Source organism: Paroedura picta, chromosome 9 (assembly GCF_049243985.1).
Source record: "Paroedura picta isolate Pp20150507F chromosome 9, Ppicta_v3.0, whole genome shotgun sequence".
NCBI lineage: Eukaryota > Metazoa > Chordata > Lepidosauria > Squamata > Gekkonidae > Paroedura > Paroedura picta.
This window is the reverse complement of record NC_135377.1, coordinates 36,748,046-36,775,579: the sequence shown is the minus strand read 5'-3', so window position 1 is coordinate 36,775,579 and position 27,534 is coordinate 36,748,046. Positions and strand designations below refer to the sequence as shown.

At 40.8% G+C, this 27,534-nt stretch overlaps 1 protein-coding gene across 3 annotated transcripts; it reads right to left on the bottom strand.

Annotated features, from left to right (window-relative positions):
- Positions 1-682: 682 nt before the first annotated feature.
- On the bottom strand, positions 683-26,421 carry LOC143844764 (kinesin-like protein KIF20A). 3 transcript variants are annotated; one of them, XM_077352379.1, is made up of 20 exons: positions 25,957-26,421; positions 25,734-25,790; positions 24,600-24,738; positions 23,492-23,569; positions 20,195-20,314; positions 19,518-19,656; positions 19,235-19,419; positions 18,777-18,873; positions 15,610-15,804; positions 12,403-12,514; positions 11,775-11,846; positions 9,029-9,175; positions 8,182-8,347; positions 7,315-7,491; positions 5,021-5,160; positions 3,769-3,934; positions 3,290-3,395; positions 3,137-3,207; positions 2,462-2,581; positions 683-1,459 (listed from the first exon to the last, which is right to left on the bottom strand). In XM_077352379.1, exons 3-20 carry the CDS (start codon positions 24,729-24,731, stop codon positions 1,175-1,177), a joined length of 2,508 nt encoding a protein of 835 aa, XP_077208494.1. In that variant the 5' UTR covers positions 24,732-24,738; positions 25,734-25,790; positions 25,957-26,421; the 3' UTR covers positions 683-1,174. The 3 variants fall into 3 exon arrangements, with proteins under 3 accessions (XP_077208494.1, XP_077208495.1, XP_077208496.1); XM_077352380.1 differs by having other exon boundaries at positions 25,909-25,958; XM_077352381.1 differs by lacking the exon at positions 25,734-25,790.
- Between the last annotated feature and the right edge of the window lie 1,113 nt (positions 26,422-27,534).

Genomic DNA, 27,534 nt, shown 5'->3' with positions numbered 1-27,534 from the left:
AGCAGGATCCTTGGAGCTTTGAAAACAGATTGGAGAGAGAAGTCAGAGCAAAAAAACAGTTAACAGTCATTTTCCCTTCAGCCAGGGCTTAGTCACCAGTGAGGCAGGTTAGGGGGCCCTTGACTGTAGGAGACAGTAGCCCTGTTCACTTGTTACCGTGAACATGCCTACAGATACATATGTGCACCTGTTGGTAAGTAAGTGCCAGCATGTATTCACTATCAATGAAACTGGGGACTGATGCCTGGATGAATGTGAAGGTCTCAACACATTCTGTTGTATAAAAGTCAAATGTAACATGAACATATTTAAGGCATGTATAAAGGACACACCATACATGGATTGCATGCACATTTACTAAGCTGTGAACAGAGCTACTGTTTGTAGAAAGCTGGCAGAGTTTGGTGTGTAGGTCCCATTCACACTCCATGATTAGTTCCCATTCTTTAGTATTCCAAGGTCACCTTTAGACATCCTAAAAGATAAACTATGAAAATGTCTTTAAGGAAACTGAGGTAAAATCTTCATAGGATTTTCTTTATATATTTTCTTGAGTATATAGCTCGACTTAGGACTTGCATACGAAATATTAGCAAACAAATGATGGAAGAATTGGATCTCATACCATCATCACTGGTACATAAATCTCAACTTTGAATTTCCATTCTAGGAACAAACTGGCCAGGTCAAAAACTGGAAAATATTTATTAGTATGTATATAAAAAAGGGTTCTCACACATTCCTCTGTACAGGCAAAAAGTGTTGAGTCACTAAATTTTAATAGTACCTTTTCAAAATGCTTGTATTAGTTATGAAATCAGTTTATAAATCTGAATGTCAGCTGCATTTCTTAAAACTCATCCATGTAAGGTTTCCAAAAAGTATGGCTTATTGCAAAAAAAAAAGGGGGGTGTTAAAAAGTACTGTCCTGTTCTTAATGTCAAGTCCCTCAAACACTATAAGTGTAAAGAACCTGCTGCAGATTTACATAGCGATAATTCTTATAGGGCAGTTCATAGCAATACTGTTTTCCTATCTAAAGAATAGAGAGTTGGAACTGATCCTCTTCAAGTTAGATTTAGACTGCCTTCATTTTTTTTCACCTTTCTTTCACTATGAACCCCCACCCCCAATCTAATGTCTTCTTAGTCTCTGTAGTGGCAATTTAACACACCTAAAAAGACTGGAGTGATTCTTTTACTTTATGCACTGTTTGTTTGCACATCACTGTAGGTGACCAGTTAGGCTTTTCTGAGTCTTTGGTGTTTGTTTTAGGAACCTCAGCTACTGTATATTTAAGATTTGCAAAGAAGCCCTTCTTGGATTTTCTATGCTTAAGATCTTCTGCAGCAAGAAACTTTTTCTTGCTTTCATCTAGTTCTTTCTGTAGAAGGGATACACTGGCTTCAAGTTCATGAACACGTTTAGCCCAGATTTGAAGTCCTTCAATCTCTTGTTCCTATGGAAACATTAGATATACATTAGAAGGTTATTCATAGATACTTATTCACCACCAACCCAGGGTTACAATGAAGCCATTTAAAATATATACATATTTATAATTCAGCTTTCTTACAGGTATTCAAGGCAGATTACACATGAGAGTCAGTTCAACCAACAAAAGGGGATATTCAATAACCAAAGCATTAGGATTTTAGAAGTCTGTAAACCACTGGATAAAATGAAGCATGGAATTATTACATGACACAGTAAATAGTATAGAATTGTGTAAACAGGATCCTACTTACAATATGCTATACAAAGCAATCTAGATCAGACCCTAATAACTTATTCAAGCAAGTTTGTACAAGCCATTTGGTACAGAGCAGCCCTATTACTTGTGTAGAAGAGATATCTTGAATAGTTTAGTTTTGCGTAGTTTGAAGAAAGCCAGGAAAGTGGCAACTTTCCTGACCTCTTCAGGCAAATGGTTCCACAAGGTGGGGAGAAAGCACATGTGCAGGCAGCTGTTGATTTTGCCCATTGGCAGCTTGGCACCTGCAGAAACACTTGCTGCCTTGAGTGAGTGGGCTACTAGAATGTTTTGGCTGCTACTTTAGAAAGAGAGCATGATAGAGGCCATCTTGGAATTATTCTGACCCAGCAGTAATATCAGGGCTCTCTCAGCCTCACCTACCTCACAGGGCGTCTGTTGTGGGGAGAGGAAAGGGAAGGTGATTGTAAGCCGCTTTGAGACTCCCTCTGGTGTAGAAAAGCGGCATACAAGAATCATCTCTTCTAAGTGTATTATATCTCTTTCCTCTCCCTGTAAGGTAGGTGAGGCTGAGAGAGCCCTGATATTACTACTGGGTCAGAACAGCTTTATCAGGGCTGTGGCAAGGCCAAGGTCACCCAGCTGGCTGTATGTGGAGCAGCACAGAATCAAACCCGGCTCACCAGATTAGAAGTCCTCACCCTTAACCACTACACCATGTTAAAATGCAGCAGAAACATGACCAACCTTGAACATTATCACCTGCTTCAGTCTATTATTCTCCTCAACTGATTTTTTGTAGGCATCACTGGCATCTTGTAGCATTTCATTTAATTTTTGCATTTTCAGCTTCAGTGATCTGATTAACTGCCAAACAAGATGATTATTCTTATTAAAACATTGTGTCAATAAGTGCATATGGCACAACCCTCTTAAAAGGAATGGGGATACGAACCTGTATTTACTATTATAATATTTTAACTAATAAAATAGAGGGGGAGAAGACAATTCTAGTCCTTCCTTTAACTCCATTTACTGTCAGCCAATAACCCCATTCATTTTTCTCTGTACTCTAATTGACGTGCCTCACAGGGAGATCTTGTAGTATAGGATATGTCACTTGAAAGTCTACAGTACAAAATCTACTGCATACTTGCATTTAATTTTATATGAAACTTAATATACTCCACTTCTACCTTCCATTTGGATACTGTGTTTGACAGCTCACAATTACAGATAATAGGGATGCAGCCAACAAAGTACCTGTGCTGGCTAGGTGTTAAGGACTCAAGGAGTGGCTACATTTATTTACTTGCCCAGAACTGCCCCTTGGGAGATCAGTCTCCCCCCTCCCCCACAAATGTTCTACTTGTAGCTTATTCACGAAGTCAAGTGACTGTTGGCAATCACAAGGAAAGTTACCTCATCTTTCTCCTCACACTGCCTTGACAAGGTATCTGAAGCTTTTTGCATCATCATCTTGACTTTAACATCTATGTGTAATAAAAAGGTTAAGAATATTTGTACCAGATGCTGGAAAAGAGTATAAATCATAAATGTAAAATATTCCCTTACCTGGATTAATTTTCCCTTCTGTGGTATCTGATTTAGGACTTTCCAAAGCAAAAGCATTGGGTTCTCCGAATTTTAGTTTCAGCTGCTGTATTTTCATCTCTCGATCCTTGAACAACGATATAGGCTTTGAAAGTCTGTTCTTCTTAAATATTGTACATAGTATTTTAATTCTGTGTCAGTCCAAATAGAGGGGTTTTTTAAAGCTTTTTCACACCCCTAAAGCTTTCTAAGGACAATTCATTTCATGCTGCTGGACAATGTACTTACTATTAGATAACATCAGTCAAAGTACTTGTGCAGCAGAGGTATTTTAAGTACAGGAAGATTAAAAACTGCCAAGATTGACTTGCGGGGGGGGGGGGATCTCATAGCTTCCATCTTCCACCATTAGCTTTGAATAGAATTCTTGGATATAATTCTAAAATGCCAGTATTTGCAATGGTCTAAGTTAGCACAAATAGTTTTCTCATAAGTCGTACCTCAACCTTTGCTTGTTCAGCCATGAACTCTTCAACTGGAACATAATGCTCCTCAATTTGTTCCATTGCACACATATATGCATGCTTCTTTATAGCCTCCTTGTACATTTCAAATTTACTCTCCAGTTTCTCTTCATAGCTTTCTTTCATATCTTCCAGGCGCTTACTAGACAGGGTTAGCAATGAGAATTGCAGAACATTTTAAAGGGCTTAATAATTATTACCCGCAAGTGTGCTGCACAGGACCTTATTTATATAAGGAGTCCACAACATGAAGCAATGGAGATCAGTGATTGGATCATATATTATTTAATGTTTAAAAGCAGCCGTGGGGGGGGGGGAGGGGGTGGATGAAATCTGCATCATAGTCAGGGTGGCAATGAGGTTAATATTTATGCCCTGTCTTTTCTCTTGGCTCAAGGTAGCTGTAGTCCCTGTGATAATAATGCAATAGAAAAATTTATAAAATATAGTAATATCCCCAGAGATCTCTTCAGAACAGCTCAAGAAAATTTCAACATGAAAATATAGAACATTCGGTAGCTTTTAAAAATACTTATGAAACAGTCCTCAAGAAATAGTCCTCAGTCTAGAAATTATCCACAAAAATTCCCAATAACAGATAGAAACAATGTTCTTGCCCCGTCACTTAAATGACAGTATGGTAGGTACCTCCTTGAACATCAAGAGGGAAATCATTCCAAAGATCATCATTGAGAAAGCTACATCTCTGGACACCACCTGGCTTCCCTTTAACTTATAGATATATTTTTAACTAGTGGTCTGCCTAATATGGGAGGAGGTGGTTCATGTCTCATTTTAATGAATCAAAAATTTTATTTATGCTGAAGACCCTGTACTGGCTATTCTATTTCTGGGCATAGGTACAATATGATCCCTGTACCTAGCTTAGCCATTGCCCTGAACCGTCTGGGAGGGTGGTATACAAATGTTAATGATAATATTATTAATAATGTTTCAGGCTACTAATATTTCCACACAATATTCAAAGACATTCCCCCATAAAGTACTTTACTGCAGTCTAACCTGGATCTTATCAAACAGCCTTTCATTTTGAAATAGTTTGAACGCAAGACCAATAGACTACTAACACATCATCCAGTTTCTAATACGATATTGATCAAAAATTAAGCAACTTCATTTTAGAACTGAGGAGTCATAACCTTGACTTCACGTCTCCTCATACATAGATACAGCACTTCATTTGTCATTACAAGATCTAACAACATACCGCCAGGATTCTTCTGTTTCCAGCAGTTGCTGAAACATTGCTTCTGCCATCTCTTTCCGTATCTGCACCTCAAGAATTAACTTGCTTTGTCTTTCTGAAATTAGTTTCTCCTTTAGGAGCTCAGTAGTTTTCAAGAGATCCTGCAATATTTTGTTGTAATACCATTAGGAGTCAGAAGATTTAAATGCCTCTTAATTCATGTTTTATCATAAATCAAGCATAAGACTGCTTGATCAGCTCATTCTACCTGTGTTGGGGAGCAGAGAGAACACAGAGCAAGCAACCGACTATCCGGTTGTCAGCAATGATCTTGGGAAACAGCCAGTCCTAATGAGATCTGCAATGTAGGTGGGCATTTCCATGTCAAAGGAGATGGTAACTTTCTCAAAATAACTGTATCCATCTTTATGGACACCTTGGAGAATCTTTATGGGTTGAAAGGTGGGGTAATAGAACAAATTAATGAATAGACACCATTCATTGGAAGACAGTGTCACTCCCAAATTCCTGGCAGTGCAGGTGTTAATTGCACCCCATCCAGGCATGGGAGGCGCACTTCCTGATCCTGGCCTCTTCTACCCAGCCACAGGACCTCCGTCTTGGAGGGCGTGAGTTTCAGGCGACTCTGCCTGAGCCCTCCAGCCACTGCTTCCAAACAACTGGCAAATGTATCCAGGGGGGAGATCAGAGCGGTTTATAGAGAACCCTAGATGGGTAATGGAGTACAGGTAAGTTTGGTAACTGTCAATACTTTTAACATCAACTTTAACAATAATTTAACAACAGTCATGACATAACAAAGCATGTTCGGTAACTATATCAATAACCATAGCATCAACAACAGTCATAGTATGTTTCAGATAATATTTTTTCTGCAGTCCCATAGAGTGTGCTTGTCTAGAGGTGGGGAGCATAGAATCATAGAGTTGGAAGGGATCTCATGGATCATCTAGTCCAGGGGTAGTCAACCTGTGGTCCTCCAGATGTCCATGGACTACAATTCCCATGAGCCCCTCCCAGCATTTGCTGGCAGGGGCTCATGGGAATTGTAGTCCATGAACATCTGGAGGACCACAGGTTGACTACCCCTGATCTAGTCCAACCACCTGCATTATGCAGGCACTCACAACCTTATCACTCATCCACTGTAATCTGCCACCCCCTTAAGCCTTCACAGAATCAGCCTCTCTGTCAGATGGCTAACCAGCCTCTGTTTTGAAATTTCCAAAGATGGAGAATCCACCACTGCCCAAGGAAGCCTGTCCCTCTGAGAAACTCTGGGTCAGAGGAAAAACAGACCAGGAATATGTGATCTTTCCTGGCTTGAATGGAATAATGTTCACACTGGAAAGCTAGGTTTACAGCTTGACCTGCTGACCTGGTAGCCATGTGAGAAGGGGCTTTTCAGTGGCACCTTCATGATTATAGAACAATCTCCCCTTTCACTATCAGTCTTCGGTAGCCAGCTAAAGACAGTTTTATTTATCGGCAGTCCTCCTAACTGGAGTTTTAAAACTGACTTTTTATTGTTGTTATGGTTTTTATAATTATTTTATTTATATTATTTTATTTATTATTTTAATTATTTTATTTAATTATTAATTATTTTATTTATATTGTAAGCTTCCTTGAGAAAGGAGAAAGGTGGCTAATAAATGTTTTAAATAAATAAAATAAAGCAGTCAAAAAACCCAACATGGCCATATAAGCCATTAAGAATAAAGAGCACACAACAACAGACATTATTAAAACCTTCTCCTTTAGAAGTTATCATATCATTAAGAAGTTAGCAGAGTCAAGCAAATTCTTGCCTACAGCACTTAATGCATTTGACCCAGGTCCTAAGGACAGGCTTAAGTACAACAACCAATTTTTAACATAGGCTAATCTTGTAACAACCTAGATCTTTCTTTCTCAGCTTTTATAGTATTGAGAAACCCCTGAAACATTCTTCAAGCTTTGAGAAACCCCAGAAGTGGTGTGATCATGCCCATCTGGGGCACCTCACCTCCCCCTCCAGGCCCATCATTGGCCATTTTGAGGGGGATGGATTGACATGACCATATAGAAACCCTAAGGCTTCACGAAATCCTGGTTGAGAAAGCTTGACTTAGAGCAAGGGTAGTCAAACTGCTGGCAGGGGCTCATGGGAATTGTAGTCCATGGATATCTGGAGGGCTACAGTTTGACTACCCCTGAGGTTCATAATATTTAAACCACTGCCTTTCTGAATGATGCAGACTGGTTTGAAAAATCACGCAGACAATTAAAAGCAGCACTTAGCTTCAAGTTACCTCATGAGTCATAATGCTAATGTCTATTTCTTCTTCAGAGGAAGAAGTTGATATATTCGTGTAATCTGGAAGCTCCTCTGCTGATATGTCATCAAAATGCACTGCAGGCTTTCCTTCCCTCCCACTGTATTGTGGGGGGAAATAATCAAAGATTTTAGGCTGAAATGTTTGAATAATCTGGGGGAGGGGAAAATATTGTTACAATGTTGCAAATCAAGGTATACATGCTGTTTCTCTGCATCTTTAAATTTTGGATTATTTGTTTTAGAAACCCACAAGAGAAATGAAGGATATAGTGAAGTGACCTTTAACTATTTCTATGGCTAATTTTTTCTTCATTTAAGGAACTGATAATGCTATTTAATAGAATGTGTTCTATACAAGTTCATAATCAATAAGGGACTGTTCAAATCTACATGTGCAGCCCAATTATATTCATGTATATTCAGAAGCAAATTTCTTTTGACAACTGGATTTAGGATTAAACTGGATGTCATAGACAGAGCTAGGTTCATCACCATTTACTTGCTCTGCCTGATCCCTTTTCACGCTATTGTTGTAACCGAGAAACAAACAAGCTTTTGTTGTGGAGAAAACAGAACCAGCAAGTCCTTGTGGTATACTGGTTTGAGTTTCAGACTAGGGCCTGAGATACCCAGATTCAAGTCACCATCCTGCCATGGAAGCTCAATGGGTGATGTTGGGCCAGTCACTTTCTCTCAAGCCTGACCTACCTCACAGGGTTGTAGTGAGGATAACACGGGACAGGATGATGTTATAAAGCCACTTCAGATATCAATTGGGAAAAAGCAGGGTATAAAATATCTATAGGGTATAAAATATCTATAGAAATAAAGTCTTACTCACTTGCTTAGCTACAGCAGAAAATTTCATTACATGCAGGGTCTCATCATATGTAGAGGCACATTGGTTAATGTTAACTATCATACAAGCTTTGCCTTTACCACAAAAGAATGGCTGAAATAAACGTGTTAGCTTACTTTCTCTGAAGGGAATGTATGCCTGCCTTAACCTTGAAGAGAAAATAGTAAGAACATTAATGCCAAGATGTAAATAATTAGTAATACCAGATATGTATCCAGTTATATATGCTATATATACACAGGTCATTAAATTCAGCTCAATTTAAACGTTTTCTTCTTCTTCTTCCCTGCCCTCCATACACTGGGAATGGAAAAAAGGTAACTCCCCACACCCAGACCCTTCTCAGACAGAACAAACAAGAATGGCAGTGATGGACATAGCTAGGAAAACATCCCATTGAACTGTTGACAATAATCACATGTCTGCTCACCAATCCCAAAGTGTTCCCATGTTGAATCTGTTCATTTAAAACACTTTATATTCTGCTCTGTTTCCATAAAGGTGTCTGAGGCATCTCACAATACAATTATAACTGAACAAATATACACAGCAGCATAAAAACTATATTCTTTTTTTATTTGTCAGTATAAAAAAACAAAAATACTTCTAAAACTCCTATCACAAGTGACAACTGACTTAAAGCTTGGACTCTGACAAGCTGAACTGTGTAAATAAAACAGATTATTACACAGCATCTACTTCTGCATTATCCAAAATCAACTAAAGCTGTATTCTGATGTCTCACCACTTGGGGGCGCGGCAAGCACATAACAAGGACACCAGGTGTAAGACTCTTCAACAGTTTCTAAAATTGGATTTTCACACTCACTTAGGATTTTGATTTTGTTTCAGAGCTGCAATGCATTTTCCAAGGATAAGAAGAGAGTTATTAATGTTGCCTGCTTCTTTAAGTCTGTCTCCAAAGCTTTGGGTTTTATTGCATCGTTCTGATCCAGCCAGGTCACAAAGAGAGAGTCTGGACAAATAAATTCCCAGAGTTAAAACTTGTTATATTACTTTAAACAAGTTGTACTAAAACTGACACCCAGTGTTGTTTTTTTTAAGAAGAGAAAGTCTACTGGAAGTCAAAGTGATCCACTAAACATTGCTATCAATTCCAAAAGTAAAGAGTCAGAGGTAAACCACGGGGATGCTCCAATCCAGCATTGTGTGTTTGAGTTTCCCTATCAAATTTGAGGAAGCAAGCTACTCTACACACACACACTATGACAGAATGGTTCTCATACCACAAAGCCAAACCACAAGAACCCTAAGGCAAAGGCATTGTTTCATAAGGTACTTCAAGATGAGAGCACCTGTGCCAAGAAAAAGTATTGCAAGGTAAGACAAACAAATGAACACAAAGCTCACCTAGAAAGTGAGGTCAAACCGACATGAAAAAGTATGGGGAAGTAACTAAAACTTTTAATCTGCTACAAAATTCCCTCTATGTGTTCCTCAAACTTAATGAGGCCATATTCCTTCTGACATTTCATATTTCCCACACTTATAATTCATTAATTTCAGTGTATACACAAATTGTATTGGTGATTTTACTCCAGTGCATTCAATGGGAAACAAATAACTAAGAGTTCAATATACTAAACTAGATTTTCTTAATTTTATTATAGTTTCTTCTTTGGAACTGTTCAATTTGCTGTCACAGAGAAATGTTCAAAGGGTAATTTTTATAAATATAACTGATGTGACAATCCTCTAGATTAAAAAAAAATTATTTGACTTTCACATTGGATTAGTAAAGCATACTTTGGATTAGTAAAGCATACTTTATTTTTATACGCTGGATCATGGAGAAAGCTAGGGAGTACCAGAAGAACGTCTACTTCTGCTTCATTGACTATGCTAAAGCCTTTGATTGTGTGGAGCACAACAAATTGTGGCAAGTTCTTAAAGAGATGGGAATACCAGAGCATCTTATTTGTCTCTTGAGAAATTTATATGCAGGTCAAGAAGCAACAGTGAGAACTGAACATGGGATCACTGACTGGTTCAAAATTGAGAAAGGAGTTCGGCAAGGCTGTATACTGTCGCCTTGCCTATTTAACTTGTATGCAGAGCACATCATGAGAAATGCGGGATTAGAGGAGTCACAAATTGGGATCAAGATTGCAGGGAGAAATATCAACAACTTCAGATACGCAGATGAAACCACTCTAATGGCAGAAAGTGAAGAGGAACTAAAGAGCCTGTTGATGCGGGTGAAGGAGGAGAGTGCAAAAGTTGGCTTGAAACTCAACATCAAGAAAACAAAGATCATGGCATCCGGCCCTCTCAATTCCTGGCAAATAGATGGGGAAGAAATGGAGATAGTGTCAGATTTTATTTTCCTGGGCTCCAAGATCACTGCAGATGGGGACTGCAGCAAAGAAATTAAAAGACGCTTGCTCCTGGGGAGGAAAGCTATGGCAAATCTAGACAGCATCCTAAAAAGCAGAGACATCACCCTGCCAACAAAAGTGCGTTTAATCAAGGCTATGGTCTTCCCAGTTGCAATGTATGGCTGTGAAAGTTGGACCATAAGGAAGGCCGAGCGTCAAAGAATTGAGGCTTTTGAACTCTGGTGCTGGAGAAGACTCTTGCGAGTCCCTTGGACTGCAGGGCGAACAAACCGGTCAGTCCTAGAGGAGATCAACCCTGACTGCTCTTTGGAAGGCCAGATCCTCAAGATGAAACTCAAATACTTTGGCCACCTCATGAGAAGGAAGGACTCCCTGGAGAAGAGCCTAATGCTGGGAGCGATCGAGGGCAAAAGAAGAAGGGGACGACAGAGAATGAGGTGGCTGGATGGAGTCACTGAAGCAGTAGGTGCAAACTTAAATGGACTCCGGGGAATGGTAGAGGACAGGAAGGCCTGGAGGATCATTGTCCATGGGGTCGCGATGGGTCGGACACGACTTCGCACATAACAACAACAACAACAACAACAACTTTATTTTTGCCACAGATTTAATGTGCTCTATGATGTTTTACTGAGCCTCTTGTGCCGCAGAGTGGTAAGGCAGCGACATGCTGTTTGAAGCTGTCTGCCCATGAGGTTGGGAGTTCAATCCCAGCAGCTAGCTCAAGGTTCACTCAGCCTTCCATCCTTCCGAGGTCGGTAAAATGAGTACCCAGCTTGCTGGGGCATAAACGGTAATGACTGGGGAAGACACTGGCAAACCACCCCGTATTGAGTCTGCCATGAAAACGCTAGAGGGCGTCACCCCAAGGGTCAGACATGACCCGGTGCTTGCACAAGGGATACCTTTACCTTTATGATGTTTTACTAGAACCTCATTACTGAGAAAAACATATTCTAGCACTGGGCTGTGTGGCCCAAAGGAGCCTGATTTCATCAGATCCTGGAAGTTGAGCAGGGTCAGCCCTGGTTGGTGTTTGGATGGGAGACTACTAAGGAAGTCCAGGGCTGCTATACAAAAGCAGGCAAAGGCGGAGTGCGTCTGCATGCCTCTTGCCTTGAAGACTTTATGGGGTTGCCATACATCAGCTGCAACTGGATGGCTTTTTTCACCACCACCACCTGTATAGTTTAGCAGAACCAAGATGACACTTACTCAGAGACTCCAAGAACATGCGGCGAAGTCTCATCACTCAAGCTGATTAGTCTGATAGAAAAGATGCTATGACTACAAAAATATAGAAACATGCTTATTTTCATGGATTATTTCCTGAACTTTGTCAGCTATATCCACACACAAAGATGCACCCAACCAACTTCTTTCCTTAACAGGAAGCAAGTCAGAATGCTTTTAGATATTGTTCATGACTTGCATACATCAAACAAATTACTGTGTTGTTGTTGATCAAATATACCTTATGCTGTATATTACTTTTAAAAAAATCCCAGTACACATCTTGCCACATGGTGCTATTGGACTCAAAACTGTTCTACTACAAACAAATACAGTTTCACTCTGAAACTACCTTTACAAACCCACATGTATACAATGGTTTGAGACCCTAGAGCTGCTATTAGCTTATGGATTTAATTATTTCATTTAAAATATTTTAATTCCCCTTTCCACCCAGTCAGGGTCATCAAGATGGCACACATAAACACATTAGAACAACTGAAAAACTTTAACATATATTTTTTAAAAATAATATAAACAATATTACAACCAGGGAGGAAGGACAGACAATAACAGTTATTGCAGGGTATGTCAGTTAAAAAGAACAAACCTTCTACTTGATTGCTGATTTGTTTTAGTGCATGCCAGACTTCTGTTTTTGTTTCCTAATTTAAGTATTTTGTAAGCTTCATCTATGTTCTTTATGTGAATCCACTTCAAGTCTAGGATAAGAAAATACTTCTATTTTTTAAATTGTGTATACTAAAGGCAAAAAATGACTAAATAGCAGTACAATGTAAATGTTTCAGCAAAATAAATGCAAGAACAAAACGGGTGGCCAGGAGAAAAAAAGAAAAAGCAGCTACCTTAAATTGCAACAAAATGTTATTTGTAGCTGAACTGGGTTGACCTACGAATTCTCTTCAGTTAAGTCAAGAACTTTCCATAAAAGGAAGGAAGCCTCCACACTAGCAGAAGTGTGTTCTTAGATCCAGCCTATCAAACTAGAATCAATGGAACCACTGGAACAATTTTTACATTTGTGTATTTGCATAACAATTTAAAAATCTGTGTATCTGAGGGATTGCCTTTCTGAATAATTTCCCTAGAGACCTCTTTGGTCAAGTATGGCAAACTGGCTGAGGATCCCTAGCCCTAAAGAAACCCACCTGGCCTCAACCAGAGCCAGGGCCTTCCTGCCTGGTGGAATGAGCCCCTTTAGAGAGACCCATGCCCTGTTGGAACTCTGATTTCCATAGGGCCTGCAAGACAGCTTTTCTGCTGGGCCTATGGTTGAGGCCAGTTGGACACTATATCCAAACCTCCCTCCCATGCCTTCTGCCCTTCTTCCTCTGATTCCTTCAATATTCAACATCTTGTTACTTGCTCATTATTACTAGTGTTGATGCAACAATGATAAACGTGGTTTTAAAATGGTTTAAAATTGTTTTTAGTATTAATTATATTGTATTAGTCCATTAAATTTATGTGTGTAAACCTCCCCGAGACAATTTTACTAAGAGGGTGGTATCTGCAAATAAAGTAAAATAAATAAAATATTTTTATGTGTAATTTCAACAAGACATCGGAGAAAATTTGAACAGTGATACTTTTAAGTCCCCCATGGATTTCAAAACAAATTAACAGATCAGCAACATTATACTTATCCTACATTCAAACGAATAGCTAAAAATCCAAACCAAGAATTGGATTGCACACACTGAAATTTTCTCTTGTGAAATAAAGTCCAAATTCACAATACTATACTTTTTTGATGGTTCTAAATTTATCAATCAAATCGTATGTCCTGAGCTTTTCGGGAAGCTGATTATGAATGAAGTCCTATGCAGAGGTCTCTGAAGATTCATAACACGAATGATTTTGACTTGTAAAACACACTAAATGACAGTTATTAAGGGAGAATATGTATAAAATGTTTTATACATGGTATACAACACCTAAACTAATCATTAAAATATCTAAAGAATATGATGATAAGTGTTGGAGATCCAGGGAAAAGGTTGGTTTCTTTTATCATATGTGTTGGAGTTGTAAATAGTTATGAAATTTTGGATAAAAATTCATAGCATTTTAAAAACAGTGTTGAATACTAAATTCCCTATGTACCCTGATTATATGCTATTAAGTGTGATGCCAGATAATATTTCTTGAAATTCTCAAGATTTTTTATTTAATGCAACTACAGCGGCAAGAATACTTATAGCCAAAAACTGGCAACAACAGGAGTTACTAAAGATAACAGGTTGGGCAAACTTGGAGAATTATCAAAGATGGCTAAGCTAACCAGCCTGATCAATGGTAGATCATCAGAAGAATTTAAAGAACAATGGTATTACTGCACAGACTATATAGATAGTAAACCAATGTATTAGTCAAATAGGGGTCAACAGCAACCATATAGGGATTCAATATCTTTTTGTATTTTTGTATTTAGCACTTTAACTTTTTTTTCCTATCGAATTTCATAAAATCAATAAATGTTGGAAATTCCAGCAATTAAACAAAACAAATGATTTTGACCATAGGTAGAAGCAACTGTTAGCACCCCCTAGTGTCAACGGTTAATTTACCAAATAAGGAAAAAAATTGACAGTATTTACAATTTATTTTGAAATATTTTCTACATTGTATTACACAAATGTTAATTATCTAGAAATGGAACACTGCCTTCCTTTAAGCTGTTTATTTTATTGTCTTGAATGTTGTTTAATGTTGTTTAAACACAGCATAACGTCTTTAAAAAATAATACTCTGAGAAAGAAAAAGCATAATATAGCTCAGATCACACTGCAAAGATTTCCATCCAGATTTCACAACACAAATCCAGCATTAACAATGTGAAACAATGTCTTTAGTGGAAAGTTACCACTTGGGTATAACTTTGGGGACCACGTTTAACACTCAAGTAGCTTTGTCGTAAATGGCATCATGATGATCAGCTCAGTGCCCAGTGGTCAACAAAGCTCTAAACAATGAGAATCATTAGTGTAATGTAACCTTACATAAAGAGCCTCTTGTGGCGCAGAGTGCTAAGGCAGCCGTCTGAAAGCTTTGCCCATGAGGTTGGGAGTTCAATCCCAGCAGCCGGCTCAAGGTTGACTCAGCCTTCCATCCTTCCGAGGTCGGTAAAATGAGGACCCAGCTTGCTGGGGGGTAAACGGTAATGATTGGGGAAGGCACTGGCAAACCACCCTGTATTGAGTCTGCCATGAGAACGCTAGGGGGCGTTACCCCAAGGGTCAGACATGACCCGGTGCTTGCACAGGGGATGCCTTTACCTTTACCTAACCTTACATACCATGGGTTGTATCCAACCACACTACTCAATTAAGCTGGTACACTCTGTCAGGAAAAAAGCCATCCATTAATACAAGTGAGGCCTCCATGCTGACCAGAGTGGTAGGATGCAACTGTCTTGGTTAATGGGGGTACATAGGTATCAAAAGGATGAAAATACTGGTGCTCTTGCCTTCTACTACTAAGGATGAGAAATCATTTGTTACTAAATGTGCTGAGTTTTAAAATGTAATAACTAAAATATGTTTGAATTACCTCTGCCCCTAAATAGCATAAGAGGCAACAGTTGCAAGGATCACAGCAATATTAATTTTAAGGAAGAAAGTACTGTTAGCACCCCCTAGTGTCAAGAGCTTCCCCATGCATCTAAAGGTGGCCAGTGTCTAACAGAATACTCAGTCAGGAGGACCACTGGTCCAATACAATGTGTGTTCTAAGATCCCTGCACCCCAAAGGTAATAACTGCACTGAACTCATAGCCTTGAAGAGCTATTGTTACCTTTTACATAAGAACTTCCTCCTTGATCCTCACAGATCCTTAGAATTTTGCGCTTTTGATTTTTTGATGTAGGTGATAAGTCCAGTAATTCATAAATGTATTCATTGTAGATTTCAAAGAAAGAAACCCAGACTGAAAACAGTGTCCTCTGATACTTGCTGCCCCTCTCAGAATCTAGTAGTTCATTACTTTGGTCTGTTAGCCAGAAGTAGAAAAAAGGTAGAATGACTCAAAACCATCACTTGGTTATAAGTGTAAACAAAGGTCAATGTTCACATTATTTTGTTCACATCTACAGGCACTCTCTCAGAAAATATATGTATGTAAACCAGGGCCACTATGTATGTAACACACCATTATACTTGCATATCCAAGTGCTGAAATAACAGCAAAAGTAAATGAAGGGTTAGGCAAAGTATTTGAGCACAGGCTGCTCAAAACACTCTGACCAGCAACAGGTGAGTGGGAATTGTTGCTTTGCAGGGAATTAAGATTGCTTAATGAGGACACTGACACACTGGTTGGCATTAGAATTTGGCCACAGCCTGTAATCAACAATCTGAGCATGGCAAGCATGGGAAAAAGGTCAGGCCCTTTTGTGGTCAGCTGACAACAAGGCAGCCCGGTGTAGCCTGCCCCTCAATGGGTCACTTTGGCTATACAGCCCACATCAACCTGGACATAATGGCAGGCTGAAATAATGGGAGGAGATATTTTGGAGGGGGAATGTGGGCAGAGAGGTTATACTCCCAATGAAGGTAAAATTAGAAGAATTATTCTAAGGTCAGAAGGAGAATCCCTGTCCAGTTAGAAAAGAGGAAATGTGAAGAGAAAGTTCTTCAAATTCCTCAGTAGTCTGATGCATGTATGTCCAGAGAAGAGAAAGACTGCCCATCTAGCTAATAGAGTTCAATGGAACTCACTAAGACAAAAGAAAAACATATGTTTTTGGAAAAACACAGTAACAAAATCTCTCAGTTTAAAAGAAAACTTAAAATTTGAAAGAAAAGCCTATGAACATTTATAAAACCTGTAAACAAATTCTAAAATGAAAAATATTTGATTTGTATAACAAAATCTTGAATTCCTAATTCCAACTAACCTATTCCTCTTTATTAAACAAAACCTTGTTTGTTTTTAACACCTCAGTGCCATGCTGACAAAGGTTTAAAAAGGGGGCTCTACAGGTTCCCCAAAAGGTCCAAGGCTAAGTTAAAGCCAAAAGATCTGTCAGTTACAGGGTGGGACAGTGAGTTTCATTTTTTATAATCTTTAACCGCTCCTGTGGAGCGGATTAAATAAAGCGCTAAGGCCTCCACGGGAGGAGTTAAGGCGGGCCCTGTCCGGGATAAAAACTTGGAAGGGTGAATCAGGAGCCACGAAGCGGCTCCTGATTCGCCCCTCCGAGTGCCACTTGGGGACCAAGCGGCCAATGGGGAGCTGCACGAAGCGCGGCTCCCCATTGGCCACTTGGCCCGGCCTTGCCTCAGCCACCAGGGGACTCGCCGCTCAGACAAAGAAGACCACTGAGCCAGTGAGTCCTCCCGGCGACCTCTCCTCCCCGTTGGGAAAGGAGCAGGGACGCCACGTCGAAGACGCGACATTCCTGTTCCTTTCCCCCCACCCCCCAACTATGCTAACACAAACTGCCCCTCCATCCATCTGTCCTGCCGCGGCTTCTCCACCACCAAACACACACACACACACATGCACCCGCCCAACGCCTACTCCCCCCCTCGCCCCCCAGACCACTTCCCATGTCCCTGCCGATTGCTACACTTCCAACATGCACACACACGCACCCACTACCCACCCATAACTAACCCCCCTCTACCCTCTTCCTGCCCCGCCGCCAATTTACACAAACCCCCACACACACAGACAGACACACGGACGCACTCTCCGATCACGACCCTCCTCAATCCCCCCAAACCCTTCCCGTGCCGCCACCCCGGCTCCACAACCTGACACCCACCGGCCGCCTATTGCTCCGCCGCCCTCCCGCCCCTTCCCACCCCCACCCAAATTGTTCCTTCCCCCGGCCCCTCGCCGCCGCCCTCCTTAGTGTTAGGCTGTCCTCTGCTTTCCTGTCACTTTGCCAGCGTTCCTGCGGCGCCGAGGCTTGGCCGTGCAAGCCACGCAGCAGCCACCACGGTACTGCACTGGACCAGTGGTCCCCAACCTGCGGGCCATGGCGCCGGGCCGCGGCTCCCTCTCCTCGCCCCCCCCCCGCAGTAAAAAACCTCCCAGGCCGCAAGCTTGCGGCCTGGGAAGCTTCTTACTGCGGGAGGGCGGGGAGAGGGAATCAGGGCCGGGCCACGCGGCCCGTGCACAGGCATGGCCCGCGTGCGCGGCCCGATGCACGGGCATGGCCTGCGGGGGCGCGGCCCGATGAGCGGGCGCGGTCTGCGCGGGCGCAGCCCGATGCCCTGCCGGTCCCCAGCCTCAGAAAGGTTGGGGACCACTGCACTGGACCACGCATGTGCAGACTCCCGCACATGCCTCCTTGCCCTCACCGGCCAGAGCTCCTGTAAGGTAGGGGGGAACCCCTGGTCGTTGCCACCGCCTGTCCGCCTAGCCCCCACCCTTCTCCCGTTCCCAGAAACAGCCTTGCCACATCATGCACATGGCAAGGCTGCTCCTCGGCCCGGGAGAAGGCCCCACGTCATCCCCAGGTGGGTGGGTGGGTGCCCAGCGCCCTTCTCCTGCCCCCAGGAACAGCCTCGCCGCATCTTGTGACATGGTGAGCCTCTTCCCGGGGCCGGGAGAACGCCTCCGGTCACGGCTGAGTTGCCACGGAGCGCCAGCCCCCGGGAAGCCTTCGCCCTGCGAAGGCTTTCCTGGGGAGCGCAGGCCTAGCGCCCATTTTATTTCTGTTTAAAATGGGCTTCTTTTCTAGTAAAGAAACTAAAAGGGCATCCAAGTCTGTTCAAGAACAGGATTTTATTTGGGAGGGAAATTTTTTATCTCAGAGCATGGAAATATGTGGGGACCATCACAGTATCTTTAACAACTTTGATTCAAAATATTTGGACCAAAAGAAGTGCTTCTGCATTAATTATTTCCCACATTCCTATGTAAAGTAACCCTATCTGGTTTCATTCACATACCACAGGCTAACAACACTTCCAAAAGTATTTTGTTAACCATAAACATTCAGCAGTTACCTAATTGATCCAAAGCAAGACAGGGTGAACTACAGTTACTACAAGTTGAATCTGGTGCACCCGAAGTTGTGGTTCGTTTCAAAAAATTATCTGGCTCCTTGATAAACATAAAAAGGTTAATGTCAATGATATTCTAATATGTATAGAGTTGTTGTGCTATGCCATTATTTTCATGATGTAAAACAAATCAATTATTTTTTTAAAAATCAGCCTAATCAATTCCATTTTCAAACTTGGCATTTCAAAAATATTTGTACATACTAAAACAGCCTATGAACAAGTCATTATTACTATACTTTTGGTCTACCTTTCTCTCTGAGAATCAAGGCAGATTACACAGTATTAAATCAATACAAGAGGAATACATGGCTGCCCATACAATAATGTAGTGCTACCATCTAACCATTTTAATGCATGGTAATATCAAAGCACAACAGAGAACCCTGCTTGTCACTGACCTCTTTCAAAGAGGCAAGGAGTGAAGCTTTTATGGATTCCTCTCGCTTAGTCTGCATATCATCCAGCCTCTTGACAAGATTGCTGAAGCATGGCTTTAAGTTCATCTTTTGATACTGTCTTTCTCTTACATGATTGAAGATCATTTCAAGAGAACGAGGCAGGATACCACCATCTTTTGGACAACCTGCAAAAAACATTGAATTTCTCTTGTGTTATATGTTTTAGCTTTTAGGGCTTCTGAACTGTGTATTTCTTGCACAGAAATTGGAACAACATATGTACCATGAACAGTGAATGTTTTGCCAGCATTAGTAACGCCATAGGTAAACACAAGTCCATTCACTCCACTGATATATGCTTTTAGTATCTCATTCATTGTGCCTTCAAAAAATTCACTTTGAGTACTATCTGGTCCAAAAACCTAGAGAGAGAATATCAGAGTTATAGTGTCACTAAGCAAAGATCAAGTTGTTTTGCTTGCATATGGGTATCTTTACTAAGATTTCTATAGAGCAATCAAAGTGTGCCACTTTGAGAGCCAGTATGTTGCAATGGTTAAAATAACAAATCCCACAATGAAGTTTTTCTTTGTAAACCTAATGAACTTCACAGAGTTATTGTGAAGGATAAGATGGACAACAGGGTCAGCCACCATTCATGCTACCTTGAGTTCCTTCCAAGAAAAGATGGGGGATATCTAAGAAATAATCAAATTTAAGTGATAAAGGTTCTATTAACCAAGTATCCTTAAACATATTACAGATTTCTAAGATTAAATTTTTATTAAATCTCTATATTAAAAAGTGGTCCAAATTTTATCTGTTTATGAATTCAGGGCACAATTTACTTAGGCCTGAGCTATGTGCCGATACACAACTTCTGAGTAAGCACTCTGAATCAGTGCACACAGTGTTACAATACCCTAAGTATATTCTTCCTTTAAAGTCAGGTAATCTTACCCTAGTAAAGGTGAACCGATGTGCACACTGCCCAATTCCCTTTTCGCTGTTCTTCATTGCAGCTGATTCTTTAGGTGCCCGAAGAATTACTGTTTCTTGGTTTTCAATCATTAAGCAGTCCTTAGCAGCAAACAAGTTACCATAAATAAATCTCTTGAAGTATACTTCAGCTGCTAAAATTAACAGTCCTGTTTTAAGCACTCAAAGCATCCTATCAAATACCATCAGAACAAGGAGGTGGTGACTTCTTTAGGTGAGGAAAGAAGGGAAGGGACAGGTTTGTGTGTGTAAAAAAACAAAAGAAGCAGAGAGAAGCTGTGAGTTGACTGAAGCACTTTGAATACTTAATAACTTCAGAAAAGTGGCAACTAATATTATTAAATATATTTTATAGTTCCAATCCCCATCCAGGGATCCAGCAGTTCTTAGCAGAAATCCCTCTTGGCCTCCACACATGCTCTACTTTTACATTTGTAAATTACAAATCTGTCCTCCAAAAGGAACAAATCTGGGCAGGGTTGGTGTTACAATGCCCTTAATAAAAGTGTAGAGAAAACAGTGCTGCACTTTTGTGTGACTGTTTATCAAGGTGTCTTCTATGCATGCCCACATTGCAACTATGCTTGCACAGGCCAGCCACTAGAGGTTATTCTGGTATTTTCCAACACTCCAACGGGAGCTCCTCCTCTGCAAAGTTGATTAGAGGCCTGGTTCCCACCTAGTGATCACAAGCTCTGCAGAGAGCTGCTGCAGATGTCTAGAATGTAACTAAATCCCATGAATTCACAACGGGGTTGAAGGGAAGGAATGTGTGCCTGCACAGGAGACATCTCGACAAACAACAGTTACTAATAAGGGCAACACAGTTTTCATCATCAGTCTTCTCCACAGTCCCATATTGGGAGACTACAGAGCTCCTTACCTTAGAGGTGGGGTGAATTTAGTGGAACAAGGGAGTGCAGCACAGCTCTGTCAACTGGTGAACCCCTTTGTGCATTCATGTCCACAGATTACTGTTTAACCAAGCTGTCTGATGACCACTACATCAGCACCTGGCAGATGTCCTCCAAGAGAGTCCCTCTTTGGAACACTGCTTATGTCCATGTTGAATGCACCCGAAGTTCCAGTGGATACAGCAATCTGGTCTCTTCATACCTCATCCTGGCTGAGGCTATCCACCTAGAAATGATCTGTGCTGAGACTAGTGTCCCCTTTGAGTTAGCTGAGTAGCAAACAAAATGGCATGAGGATTGTCTAAAGCCCTTTGTTCTATCTAAAAACAAAAAATTCCAAAGAGCGTAATATTTTCTCCAGTTTGGTGTAGTGGTTAGGAGTGCGGACTTCTAATCTGGCATGCCGGGTTCGATTCTGCACTCCCCCACATGCAACCAGCTGGGTGACCTTGGGCTCGCCACGGCACTGATAAAACTGTTCTGACCGAGCAGTGATATCAGGGCTCTCTCAGCCTCACCCACCCCACAGGGTGTCTGTTGTGGGGAGAGGAATGGGAAGGCGACTGTAAGCCGCTTTGAGCCTCCTTCGGGTAGGGAAAAGCGGCATATAAGAACCAACTCTTCTTCTTCTTCTTCTCAACCTCTTATGTAGTGGAATGGAAGAATACTGGGAGAAAGTAGGCATCAGAACTACATGGATAGCATGGAACTTAATAAATGGATGATCCACCCTCAAAGCTGCCAACTCTCATGACTGATGTGATTGCTACCAAGAACACAACCCTGACTGACAATAGTCACAAGCTACAAAACATAGGGGCCTGAAGGAACTTACATGAGTTGGGACAAGACTAATGACAAGAGTACTCGGGCACTATATGTGGCAGCAGGAGAAACAAATCCATGAACTGCTTGTATGAAGGATCCCTAAGTTATCATCACTTCCCAAATGAGAGTAGCTTCCATGCATAGAACTGCTGAAATTGTGACTCCTAGTTGATTTATATAGGTCACAGCTGTAGTATTGACTGATCCGACCTGAATAACTTTCCTTGGTGGGCTCTGCAGACAAGGTAAGTACGTAATGTATTGCATGTTACTCTAAGACGGGGGTAGTCAAACTGTGGCCCTCCAGATGTCCGTGGACTACAATTCCCAGGAGCCCCTGCCAGCATTCGCTGGCAGGGGCTCCTGGGAATTGTAGTCCACGGACATCTGGAGGGCCGCAGTTTGACTACCCCTCCTCTAAGAGGTTAAAATGAAAACCTCTTTTATCTGGTGACCATGCACATTACACTGACAGTAACCCACAATAGGCTCCCAAAGCCTGCAATGATGCATCAGAAGTGACAGAAAGCTGAGGAGTTCTTCCCCCAGAAGGAACCCCAGCTAGGAAATTATTCCCTCAACAATTATCAAGTCAACTGCACTAGAAACTGTGAACGCAGCATGCTGAGAAAGCACAGCAGCTCAAATGTTACTTTAAAAAACAGTTAAGCACGCATAGAAACCTATGACCACATGGGTAGACAGCTGTATGAAATGTGACTTGAAGAAGAAGAACAGAAAACCAGCAGTTTAATGTTAACAACATTTTGAATTTTCTAACCTTCAGGAAAAAAATTAGAGGCCTCGTAGCTAGGATAGGCCTAAGGCCCCCTCCATCCTTAGGTACCAGGGGGGAAAAAACAATGAATACAATCTTATGACAAGGTTCAATTCATGAGCTCTTTGTACTCCCCCCCCCCCATCTGAATAAGGGACAACAACACTTGCTCTAAGTCAGCCATATAGTTATTAAGCACCTGAAAAGGACTTTAAAGAATTTCTAAAATTCTAACCTATAAGCCAACTTACCTATTGATAGGACCCAAATGTCATGGGTGGGTTCCTGCCACTTTTTACTCAAGTCAGCCAGCCTGTCTTTAAAGACAACAGGCTGCTATAGTCAGATGGAACAATAAAGCATAACAATAAAGCTGTGCCCTGCTTTATGCCAAGTATGGTGTCTGTGTCTCCCTTCAGCATGGAACACGGCCCTCTGCCATGCAAAGGGAGCTTTGACTCTCAAAAATCTTTTTGACCCTATAAGATGCTACTGGACTCAGCTCTGTTTCTAGTTCTGGTTATCCTACTTCAGTCATTAAACACTCCCCTGATTGTCATGTCCCTTCACCATGTCTTTTAGTGTTGAGGCTTGAACCCCTCAAATTCTACTTCTAAGTACAAAGCAAATTAAAAGCTACATTCTTGTATTTATGCTGGTTGGGATGGAGGCACAGGTACAGTTCTGAAAATGATTCTGCATGCACATAGCCCACTAGTGATAAACTGTACAACTCACTTGGTTTTCATTGTTTTCAAGTTCTACCTTGAAGAATGGCCGCACTCTCAAATACACTTTCAGTAACTGACACATATCCTGAAAAAGATTACATCTGGAATTAACAACCATTAGGCAAAGATGCCACAAACTTGTGAGCTGTGCATCTCCACTTGTCTTCGTGATACACCCAATTCACTTCCTGACCCTGCATGCCTGAAAATCTCTTTCTCAATTGTTATCAAGCATCTTTCCATTAGCAGTAAGGCACAGGACTAAATCTTGGAACAGAAATACCTTGGCTCAGTTTATTGGTCATTCCTTGTTAGGTTCAACTCTGAACTCAGCTGTAGTTCCCAGTATGCTCTGTACAGCTATCCCCAACCCAGGACTGAGAGGAACCATGAGGAACAGCACAAGGCACAAAATGGAGGACTGCAGTGGGAAGGAAATTCTTCCTTTCCTCCTCAGCTAACAGAAATATTGAGCTGGTAAAAATAACTATAGAATCTAGCACACTGAGCTTTTATTTATTAAAACCTCAAAGTACAGTGATGATGCAAGGGCTACACATTAGAAGTTATCTGAATAAACAGTCACAAGAAAGCTTGTCTTGTCTGTGAGAACCATGACTTCCATGCAGTAGCTAATGGGACTCATGGCTGGGCCACTTTACACTATTAGTTATGGTAGATATTCCTACCCTGATCCCACCATCATTTACCCATTCATACAGGTTCTAACAAAACAAATTAAAAAAGAAGGGATGATACCAGTATTCTCAATGAAGATACAAAGTGGCTTAATTATACAGTTTTCTCCTCAGATGTGACCCTGTGAGATAGCTATGACTCTGTGAGAGAGCATTAAAATAGAAGTTTTATGGTTCTGCGCATCCATATTTACCTCACAAGCTTCATTCTACAAAAGAACAATACATAAGGATAATTCTTTTGCATCATTAGTAATCTTTATTAATTCCTCCCTATAGGTCTTGATATTTCCAAACAATGACCATGACTAGGATAAAAGGATTTCATTGTAAAGGAGTTTGTTACATCGGACAGAAAGGAAAAAAGACACATACACACATTAATGTCAGCATAAAGTTGAAAAACAAACAGCTTACCTCTCCCTCATGATACTCTTTAGTGCCAGGTATCTCTGACAACTCCAGGGGTAAAGTTAAGCCCGTATTAGACACCAATTCAGCCATGCTACATGTTGTTGAGAGTACATCTGCTCTTTCCTGACAATTCATTGTTCCACTGTAAAATGTGAGTAACAGCATGTTTGTACCCCAGGAAACATCTAGTTTTTTACTTGTGAGAAAACACTTCCCATTTAAGCCAACGACAAAAAAGTACACAGAAATTTTAAAGCAGCAGCTTTTAATCTGGCATGCGGGTTTGATTCCACGTTCCTCCTCATAGTGCCAACTGAGTGACCTTGGACTAGTCACAGTTCTGATAGTGCTGTTCTGACCGAGCAGTCCTGTCAGAGCTCTCTCTGCCTCACCAATCTCATGGGGTGTCTCTTGTGGGAAGTGAAAGGGAAGGTGCTTGTAAGCTAATTTGAGACTTCTTTGGGCAGTGAATAGCAGTGTATAAAAATAATTCTTCTTAATGGTTCAGGATTGCTGCCACTGAAATCCTCATTAAAATAAAAGAACAATTACAAGGTCAGGAATTTGGTGACAGACTCTTGCTTCAGTGCCACAGTAGTAACACCATTTCCCCTTGCTTTTGTACATGTAAAGCCAAACCCTCCCCATTGACTCTCATTAAAAATACAGAATGCTCCAATTTAGTGCGAGCTAACTCAAATTCTAAGAGCCTCTTGTGGCGCAGAGTGGTAAGGCAGCGATATGCTGTCTGAAGCTGTCTGCCCATGAGGTTGGGAGTTCAATCCCAGCAGCTGGCTCAAGGTTGACTCAGCCTTCCATCCTTCCAAGGTCGGTAAAATGAGTACCCAGCTTGCTGGGGGGTAAACGGTAATGACTGGGGAAGGCACTGGCAAACCACCACGTATTGAGTCTGCCATGAAAACGCTAGAGGGCATCACCCCAAGGGTCAGACATGACTCGGTGCTTGCACAAGGGATAACTTTACCTTTACCTTTTAACTCAAATTCTGAGGTATAAACAAAAATATATAATTTTCACTTCTGAGTAACCAAACATCCCCAGATATATATTCCTTTTATGGCTCTTATAGCTCAAATTAAACATATTTGCACACTTAGTTACCACAGTTTACCATACCTAGCACTTCATAGAAGCAGGATGTCTGGCTGTAATCTTTCATGCAGCTACCTGGGACTAAGACAAAATTAATGCAGTTAGCAAATATACCTAGAATTAGGCTACTTTCCCATATTTTCATTCAAATTTCATGCTACTTCTACATTTTACAAATAAGACTTTTCCTTATTCTTACATTTTCTTCCTTTCTGCTGCCCCATTCCTCCTTTTGTTTGATACTTACCTATTTCACCTACAAACACTACTCAGTCCCACCTTCTTTATTTTGGCCTGTGATATGCTCTCTGCTTCCCCTCCGCCCCTTCAAAGTTGTATAGGCTGGCCATCAACCAATAAGAAATTGCTAAGCAATTTAGTAACCCTCAATCTACTCATAATCCCAATCTTTGAATCACTTAATGAGCAATCCTTGCATTCAAATCTTACTCAGGTCTGTTCAATCAGATTTAATCTCAGGAAAGTATTTTTAGGCTTTCACTGTCAGAATACTAACAGGCAGGCAGTTTACTGTGGTGTAGGCAACAAAAGCACCAAGTCTTCCTTCGGGGCTGGGTATGTGGTTCTGCAAGTACTTGCTAAACTTTATAGGACATTTTAGTGAAAGTGGTGATATATCTCTGCCATCTTTTACCTATCTGGACCTGAGGTGCTCAACACTTATTTTCTGGATAAACAGTACAGGATTAGACTATATCATTACAAAAGTAATTAAACTAACCATCAATCATCTGCACTGATTCCAGGACTAGGAAACAAGGGGAGATGGGCTTGAAGTTAAACAAGCAGCTTGGCAAAGCTTAATAGACAGTCACCACCCTTTCATTCATACTCTACTGTGGTGCTGTTTATCTCTCACAATTTTACTGTTTCTAGTATTTTGAAAGACCAAATCAAGCATGGCAGAAAATGATCTGTAAATGTGGCCTTGAATTTTTGAAGGACTCCTGCATGGTGTAGTAATTAGTACTGAAATGGGATTTGGGAAACTTAGATTCAGATTTCCATACTTTCAACCTAACTAACCTCATAGGGTAAGTGAGAGGAAAACATGGAGAAGCTACATAAACAGATTTAGGTCCTCATTGGGATAGAAAGGAAGGATATAAATGAATAAACAAAACTCATGGAAACTAAAGTATACTCGGATGCTATAATACGCATCCTCTGTCTTCAAGAAGGAATAATTTCAGATCACAGTTCCAAATTGGTACTCAAAAGTGCAACACTTCTGTTTTACTATCAGCTGAAATGGACCTGAGAACCCACTTCTCTCCTTAATTATCAATTAAAACACATTCAAATGGTAGAAGATAGTAAGACACATTCTGTTGTAATTTTGCCCATTGAGCTCACAAAAAAAAAACTCAACTGGTTCAATTATTATTTTCTCTAGATTTTTAAGTTCTGATGTGTCAGCCATTAGGACAGAATTTAATAAGAGAAAGATATAAGTATAATTGTTTAATGTTCAAACTGGTCTTTTGTATCAAATTAAGTTAAATTATATAACTAACAGGCTTAGATTTCTGCCAAGGAACTGTGTTACCTTGTTAGCACTGCATCTGCTGCCCTCTGCTGTACTTTATGCGTAATATAACACAGTTTGAGTCCAATGGCACCTTTAAGACCAACAAAGTTTAATTTTGGGTATAAGCTTTTGTGTGTATGGACACTTCTTTGGATACATTGAAACAGACTTTGCCAAACATTACATATAGTAAAGAGGAGAGGGGGTTAGTTGCCAGGAAGGGCTAATTGAACTCAAGAGGCATAAGTAACTGATCAATAAGTATTGCTAAGA